The sequence below is a fragment of the Sinocyclocheilus anshuiensis genome, unplaced genomic scaffold (genome assembly GCF_001515605.1).
Source record: "Sinocyclocheilus anshuiensis isolate Anshui unplaced genomic scaffold, SAMN03320099.WGS_v1.1 scaffold1472, whole genome shotgun sequence".
NCBI classification, from domain to species: Eukaryota; Metazoa; Chordata; class Actinopteri; order Cypriniformes; family Cyprinidae; genus Sinocyclocheilus; species Sinocyclocheilus anshuiensis.
The window spans coordinates 778,897-787,818 of NW_015542453.1; the positions used below are offsets into that span (position 1 = coordinate 778,897).

Consider the following 8,922-nt stretch of genomic DNA (forward strand, 5'->3'; position numbering starts at 1 on the left):
CAATGCACGAAGATGTCCATGTAGTGCATATTTACACAGAACACGTTCTATGTCAAATGTATAAACAAGTAATCCAGCTGGGGGATATTTTCTGCCTGCTTCCCTCTTCCTCTGTCCAGCACTGTGCCCAGCTTCCGCTAGCGCTGGCAGTGCAAGCGTGCAAACTTCTTAAAGGGGTCATATGATGCGATTTAAATTTTTCCTTTCTCTTTGAAGTGTTACAAGCTCTTGGTGCATAAAGAAGATCTGTAAAGTTGCAAAGACTAAAGTCTCAAATCCAAAGAGATATTCTTTATAAAAGTTGTAAATAATGTTATTTTTAGCAACATCATATGACCCCTTTAATGTTTACTCATATACTGGATGATTCATTACTGCATTATTCAACTAATCATTCACTCACATTTTAGCAGAACTTTGGAAAAGTACTGTAATGCTTTTGTAAATCAGGGCTGCTGGTGATACAGGTAGTTTGTCTAGTTTGCTCTAATTCCTAGCAAATATAATTATTGGTAACAACATACTTCTGTCCTCAAATAGCTCTGCTTGTGGGTGGTTCTCCTAATCCTAGTATTTGGTTCCTGTTTGGTTATTATTATTATTTTTTTAACCATAACCATGCCAATATTAAAGTACTGATATATTTTATAAATGTTTTGGGGAACTAAATAATGACATTCTAAGAATGTTCTAATCAATTAGGTTTTATTTTTACAACCATAAAACAAAGTTCCCAGAATGTTCTGGGAACCAACAATGATTGCAAAATGAAGTTGTTTTCCTGAAAGCACATTCGTTCTTAATATATCGAGAGAAAGATGAAGTGTAATTTAGACTAGGAGGCATATTGGCTTTGAAGGACAGTCTTCAAAGGCTGTTAAAGAGAGGAGAGGTGAACAATTAACCTTGCATCTTCTAGAGTGTGACTTTGTGGGCTACGAACTACAAACGTATAATTTCCTGTTTATCACACACCTGTTTTGGGGCCAGCTGCCAGCACATACATCCTGCCATAAAGTGAGTGAAAGAATAGACAGTCTCTAAATAGCAGTGTCAGTAAAAGCAAGGCTTTTGAGGCTGTTATGCATAAGAGTCTTTAAAGCCTGTGCTCACAGGCACTGCCTGCCTTATGTAAGACACCACAACTATGAAAAATTACATGGCTCTTACATAATCCCGTTTAAAAGGGTTTAGTGTGCTGTTATATTTGCTTTTTACATTGCACACATCTATAAACCTTATTTTGTTCTGAACATTTAGAATACTGGTGATTTTAGTACATTTTTCAGAGTATAGAAAAAAAATAAACGTTTTAACTTTGTATAGACTAGCATGCAGTTCCTGTGCTGTGGTAATACTGTGTGGTTTCCATGCGAGTCACTACATCCTGTGGCTCTCTACACATATTTACAGAGCAGAGTTGTATCAAGTAATTCAAATGTAAAAGTCTTTAAAGGACCAAAGCAATAGGGTATATGTTTGTTTTTGATAATAATAATGTTCTTTTAATTAAATAACATAATTAATACAAAAACAATTTTATCTGTTCATATCAAGGTTATTATAGTTAAAACCATGAAAAAATGTTTGTTAATAAAAGGGATAGTTCACCCAAACATGAAATTCTGTCATCGTTTACTCACCCTCGAGTTGTTCCAAACCTGTATGAGTTTCTTTCTTCTGCTAAACAAGATGTTATTTTGAAAAATATTGGTAACCAAACAGTTGTTGATAGCCATTGACTTCTATAGTATTTTTCCATGTTATGGATGTCAATGGCTCCTGTCAACGGTTTGATTGCCAACATTTGTGTTCAGCAGAAGAAGAAAAAAAACATACATTTGGAACAACCTGGTGATGAGTAGATTATGACAGAATGCTCATTTTCAATTGTCCCTTTAAAATAAACACGAACTAAAATAAAATGACCAAAAAAAATTTGTTTCCTTGATGTACTAAAATAACTAAAACTGAAATTACATAAAAAAAATTAATCAAATGTCTTTATAGACATGTACCAAAAAGAAATACAATTTAATAATATTAATAAAACTCTAATAGCATCTCAAATGATAAATTAACCCTAGTTCATATGGCCTCCTTTGCAATACTTTCAGAAGCATATTTCCAGCCTAGTACAGAAATAACAAAAGTATCTTTAAGTAATCTGATTGAATCCAAGGTCAGCATTCTTGCCACACTGGATCTATCTGTGGAAGATTTTGAACTAGGTTAAATGACCCTTCTTTGACCCATTCAAAAAAGTGTTGAGTTCCATTCGTCTTTGTCATTTTCAAGTCCACTCATTTCACAGTGACACTGACGGACACATTTACTTAAGAGTGGCCTGTCCTAACGCTGTTCCCACATCTGAACCATACATTACCATGACCTTTCCAGTCATAATTACTGGAGGTTTTTAATAACTTTATCAAGACGGGGTGGATTTACATTTGCACAGCAAGTACAAAGCGTTGGAATTTATGGATAAAAAAAAAAAAAGTTACTGTATTTATCCAAGTAAATGTCTTCATCTTTATTGAAACGTGTTATCCAACAGGCATGCTTTACTCTTCAGAATAATTAACAAAAAAAGCTAACCAAAGCAATATTTTTTAAAAGAACAAAAAAATAAATAGATAAAAAAAAGCTAAATGTTTAGGTGGATGGATGAACGTTGACACTCCAATCACTCTAATTTGAAATAGTTTATTAATTTTTGCACCTTTTTGCATTTGGACAAAAAAAAACAAAAAAATCAAGAAATCAGGTCTAACAGTTTTGAATACAGAGATGAATGAGATGAAACATTAATTGGTGTTAAAAGTGGCATTTTCATCATTGGCTTTTTTTTTAGCATAAAGCAGATACAGATAAGCATCTATGTAAAAACAGGCCTGCGGCACAAATTCATTCAGAAATGGAATGTATGCTTGTCAGCTTTACATATTAGACACTTGCATAAGTTGTATAAAAATGCTATAAAAAGGCAAAAGATACAATCCCACTGAAGCATTAAAGCTCCATTTCAGATGAGCTTGAAGTATTCTGTGGTCTAAGACTTTCCAGCTATACATATATAGATCTCATCTTCAATAAGAAAGGCATTAAATCAATGTCAAATCATTCATGAATAAGCACTGCACCATGAACCTCTGCCACAGTTCACATTATAACAAACTAATAAACCTGTTCTCATGACATTAACCATACCAACTTCAAATATCACTCCAGGTACTGGCTTTGATAGCAAAACAAAAAGAGAGAGAGAGAGAGAGAGAGAGAGAGAGCGAGAGAGAGAAACTATTTACATAGTAATTATGCAATATGCAAAGGCTTTATGTTGCTTCGGGCAACTTCATATAAGCATCTATCAGAGTTTCTCTCCTCAGCACCTAAACAGATGAACATGTTAGTCAGTTTGAGGAAAGGAGAGATCCCGACACCCTTCAGTTCTTAGTTAATGCCTCAATAAACGGGCTCCACTCATTGTTCTCTGGGTCATACGCCTCCATGGTGTTGAGAAACTCATTGCCATCGAAGCCCCCGACTGCACAGAGCACACTGTTCAGCACAGCCAGCCCTGCGTTGCTCCGTGCTGATGTCATGCTTCCCAGCATCCTCCACTCGTTCTTGGCTGGGTCATAGACCTCCACACAGCGCAGAGCGTGAGAGCCATCAAATCCTCCGACCACAAACAGCTTCCCTGGAAGCAGTTGAAAATTACTTAATTGAGGCCAAGCCCTAAATCTGACAAGCTTCAGTCATTTTCCTACCAGTGAGACTTTATAACCCTGCTGGAATAAACAGTTGAAAATTTGCTGAAAATTTACTCACCCTCAGGCCATCCAAGATGTAGATGAGTCTCTTTATTAGAACAGATTTGGGAAAAAATGTTATTACATGATTTGCTCACCAATGGATCTTCTGCAGTGAATGGGTGCCGTCAGAACTAGGGTTGGGAATTGAAAATCAATTCCAATTCCAGAATCAGATACTTGTTGTAAAATTAAAATTTCAATCCCGCATATCAATTCCTGTGTGCACATCTTTTTTTAGGTGTTGAAAAGGGGCTGTTATAAATGTATTTGTCTTTGAATCATTTATTAAAGAGATTAATTCAAAAACACTGATTCACCCAGTAATGAAACAAGTAAATCTTGAGTGAGTCATTGAATCATTCCATTCATAAATTCCATGAGATTGTTTACTTGTCTAATGGTTTTTCTTCAGAACTGTGAGAGAACTACAACATCCATTTAAAAATTAAAAATTAAAAAGTCTCAATTGATCCAGAATTGTGCGGCTCTATTTTGCTGGCTCTTAATCAAGTCCAGTTTTTATGTAGCCGGCTGATTTTTGTTCATGGTATTCAGCAGCAATTAAATGTTTTGCAAAAAGAGACACAGAATAAATATGTTTGTTATCTAAATGTTTTTTTTAACCACATTGGAATCGAAACTGGGAATCGATAAGAATCGGAATCGATAAGCAGAATCGGAATTGATCAAATTCAAACGATACCCAACCCTAGTCAGAACAGCTCATAAAAACATCACAATAATTCACATGACTCCAGTGAAGCAAAAGCTGCGTGTTTGTAATAAATCCATTGTTTAAGACGTTTTTAGCTTTTTAAACATTTCTTTTTATCCGGCTATATTACAAGCTCCCTATCCATAATATTGCTTTCTCCAGTGAAATAGATGTCTTGCCTCAATCAGGAGAGAAATGTGCACAGATCAAACACTGATTACAAGGGAAAATGGTCCAAAAGTTTCTAAAATATGTTGGAGAATTTTGAGGTGAAAGGGTAACAGGGGACTTTTTCACTGGAGGAAGCATGATTATGGATTATGGACGGTTTTAAGTTAAAATGCCTTATTGGTGGATTTGTTTCTTACAAACACACAGATGGACTGGTGTCATGTGGATTACTGTGATGTTTTTATCAGAAGTTTGGACTCTCATTCTGACGGCACCCATTCACTACAGAGGTTCCACTGGCAAGCAAGTCATGTAATGTTAAAGTTCATCAAATCTGTTCCAATGAAGGAATAAGTTCATCTTCATCTTGGATGGCCTGAGGGTGAGTTGTTGTTGGTGTTTTTTTTGTGAACTATTCCTTTAAACACGAGTCTCCAGTTACCTTCATACACAACCACACCAGCTCCACGACGGGCCACGTTCATGGGGGCCACCAGGGTCCATGTGTTGTTTGCTGGGTTGTAGCGCTCTACTGAGTTTAAGCAGTTCCAGGACTCAGCACCACCCATCACGTACACAAATCCATTTAACTCACACACTGCCGCCTGGTGCCTCCCTAAACAAAGACGAGAGACAATGTACATGGTGAGTCACACATTTAGGGTTTTACAAATATCAATGTCATTTCAGAACATAAAACTGAATTGACATACTGATGTTAAGGGGTGCGCAGCTGGTCCACATTTTTGTCACTGGGTCAAAGGAGTCACAATTCTTCAAGCCCTTTTGGCCACAAGGATCAGATCCACCCACCACAAAAAGCTTGTTTTGCAACAAGCACACACCTGAGAAGAAAAATAAGAAAGATTATTCACCCCTTTTACTGTCCCTACTAGGACTGACAATATAGGTTTTTTTATTTTCAGCCTTCAGGACCGAACAGAAAAAGCTCATTCAAACAGATTGGAAATATTCAAGCAGGAAGTGATGCCTACCTGCATTGCAACGGTTGGTGCGGAGCTCAGGAACTTGAATCCACTCATCAGCCTTGGGGTTATACATCTCTCCACAGCTCAGCTCATCTGAGTGACCATTGGAGCCACCCATCACATACAGCTCACCCTGAGAGAAAAACATTCATTTAGCTTTAATGGCAGATGCACCAAAGCTGCTCCAGGATTGGAAACCGTGCCTATACCATTAGCACAGCCATCTGGAAGCGAGCCCGTGGAGTGCGCATGGGGGCGATGAAAGTCCAGCAGTCCTTCTTTGGGTCATAACACTCCACAGTCCTCAAGCACTCTTCTCTGTTATAGCCACCTGGACAGGTAACAATATGTACATCAGATCTGCACACCTAGCTCCCGTTTCTATGAATTCTCTTTCCCATCTTATGTCATACTACATATGTGGTGCTTTCGTTTTATATTTGTTTTTCTCCAGCTCCACTACTATAAACACTCTGAATGTTTGTTTTGCAAAATTTGCATGAATGGCATTACAAGGCACACATGGCATCTGTGTGCTCTGGTAATAGGTAAAAAAAATCTGCAAAATAGTAATATACTTTAACTGGAAGCTAAATGTAAGTTATTGTATTCTTATCCCTATAACTCAACTAAGACCTTTAATTTCCTTTTAATGACTACTTTATCACTCTCTGGGCAAGCATACCTGCAATAATGAGCTTGCCGTCCAGTTCAGCGGTTCCCAGGCCTGAGCGAGCATAATGCATGGGCTTCAACAGCTTCTCCTGCAGATCTATTAGTTGAGCCTCAAAGCTCGGGCTCTTCAGCACACATGGCGTAGCAGATGGGGAAGTATGAGGACTGGTGCGGCCGTGCAGGGAGATCACACACAGCACACCTCTCAGAACAGCCAGACACAGGTATGCGTTGTCTAGAAAAGAGCAAAGAGGCTTAGCCCCTTGACATCCAGGTAATTTAATAAACACACTAATACAGGGATCTTGCTTTATGCTACCCAAAAAAAAAAAAAAAAATGTATATACATAAAAAAAAAAAATATAAAAAACTAAACTCACAAAGGTTATAACATTACACTATCTGTCAAACGTTTGGAAAAAGATTTTTAATTATGTTTTTTTCTATTTTAATCAATAATAGTTAGTTACATTTATATGGCGCTTTTCTGGGTACTCAAAGCGCTTTACATGAAAGCGGGGGAATCTCCTCAACCACCACCAGTGTGCAGCATCCACCTGGATGATGCAATGGCAGCCATATTGCGCCAGAACGCCCACCACACACTAGCTTATTGGTGGAGTGATGAAGCCAATTATTATATATATTAAATCAGTATATTTTAACCACTAACTTATCCCTATGATGGCAAAGCTGAATTTTCAGCAGTCATTACTTCAGTCATCAGTGTCACATGATCCTTCAGAAATCATTCTAATATACTAATTTGGTGGACTAAAGACTTTAAATAAATGCCATTTTATTCATCAAAGAACCCTGGAGAAAAAAAAACTTGGCTTCCACAAAAATTAAGCACCACAACCTTTTTAAACACTAATAAAAAAAAAAGTTTCAGAAAGAGATAAAAGCTGGTCAGATGAAGCACTATAGACTTACTGGTGGTCTTCTCTGAGGCAATATACTTCCATTCGTGCTTGTTGAACTGTCTGTTGGAGGGAGAGAGGCTGCCAGAGACACCTGAGCTCATCTCGTCTCTTTCTCGAGGAGGCTTCTTCTGCAAAACCAAAACCAGGCAGCTCTAAACCTGCCCAAACTTCATTCCCTAACTCTACTGCATGCATATAGGCTTGGAGCCAAAGACTAAACCCATTCCATCCAGTGCCAATACCACCATTTAAGGGGTCTTCCACAGTGCACAGACAGCTAAGAACTCCCTTTTAGCGCAAACCACTTGAAACTTATTAAAATGGGAGCCATGCTATTCTACAGCAAAGAATGCAGTGCACTGTAAGGGGAGGACTGAAAACCAGTCATGTACCTGCACAAACTGGATGTGGTCATCCTCAGAGCTGTAGACCTCTGCCTGCCCCTCAAACAGGCTCCCATCATGCAATTTGTGATCTGCGGAGTAGTACAGCGTTTGCACCTGCAACAACAAGACCCATGTGGGTGTTTCCATAACAAGAACAAAGCAATGTTCTGCCTTGTTCCTTGAAGCAGTGGAGTCAGCTGCTATGAGGGAGGTCCTTGACAACTGTGTGCTGCCTGGACCTTGAGGGAGCCATGACCTTTCACATGTCTACGGTCACTGTGATTGTGGAAATTGCTGGAAGGGAGAGATCATTCCTATTATAAGTAACTTCGCTTCGGGTTAAAGAGCTATCTAAACAAATGGTCGCAGCACAGTGGGATTGGAAAAAAGTTGCAAGGCTCTCAGGAACAGTGTGCACAGATGGGAGCATATGGTTTTTGGTAGGTTGACTTAGTACCACTGATGGTTGGGATCTTGCATTCTTCTTCAGGGCTGGACAAATCTGCTGTTGATGTGTATTACTACACCTACAGGAGACATGGGGAGATCAACGGGGAGGAGCAGCCATTAGAATCAAATTAATAATAGTCCAAAAAGCCCTGCTGGGGAGAAAACGTTGAGTTACAAAGACTATTCAGGCCCAGGGTATATACAGGAATCATGGAGTTAAATTGAATACCTTTTAAGACCTTTTTTAAGACTTTCCATACATTTTAAGACCTCATCGCCACTCCAAGTTTTAACCGGTTACATCGGCGACACTTTAACTTACTGTACATTTACTATATATTGATTGTAAGATAGCACAACTAAACAGACTTACTTTGTGATAACTCCTTTTCAATACAACATAATTCAGAAGTGGGGAACGAAGCACAAGAGAATTGAGTGACTAACCAATGCAACCCAAGAAACCAATAAAGACCAATAAACAAAACAACTGACAAAACTTATTGAGGAGGGAATATAAAGCTCTCCGAGCTAACGGGGCAATGAGTTCACGCAGTATATTCAAAAGAAGTATTTGTCATATCAACTCTTATAACTGTCTGCAAACCATAGCTGTTTTGTGGAACACTTCTCATGACAAACATCTGACTGATCAGACAGTTTACCTGTGATTACGGAGTGCTTGATTTGATGCAGACTTGACAGAGTGTCAGTACTGCACCTGATCAAGTCTGAATGATCATGGAAGGTAAAATAATGATCACAACTATTACATCATTTTAATTGTGC

General features: G+C 38.3%; 1 protein-coding gene across 3 annotated transcripts in view; it reads right to left on the reverse strand.

Moving 5' to 3' along the window:
- Nucleotides 1-2,688: 2,688 nt before the first annotated feature.
- The window catches only part of ivns1abpb (influenza virus NS1A binding protein b), a 10,178-nt gene continuing 3,944 nt past the window's right edge, over nt 2,689-8,922 (reverse strand). For 2 of the 3 annotated variants that reach the window (XM_016493243.1, XM_016493245.1), the window contains 8 exons: nt 7,690-7,797; nt 7,308-7,425; nt 6,382-6,633; nt 5,906-6,027; nt 5,703-5,829; nt 5,421-5,552; nt 5,150-5,323; nt 2,689-3,706 (listed from right to left, as the gene is read on the reverse strand). In XM_016493243.1, coding sequence (XP_016348729.1) covers nt 3,450-3,706; nt 5,150-5,323; nt 5,421-5,552; nt 5,703-5,829; nt 5,906-6,027; nt 6,382-6,633; nt 7,308-7,425; nt 7,690-7,797 — 1,290 coding nt within the window. In that variant the 3' untranslated portion in view covers nt 2,689-3,449. The remainder of the gene's footprint in view (nt 3,707-5,149; nt 5,324-5,420; nt 5,553-5,702; nt 5,830-5,905; nt 6,028-6,381; nt 6,634-7,307; nt 7,426-7,689; nt 7,798-8,922) is intronic. The other variant, XM_016493244.1, reaches the window with a different exon arrangement.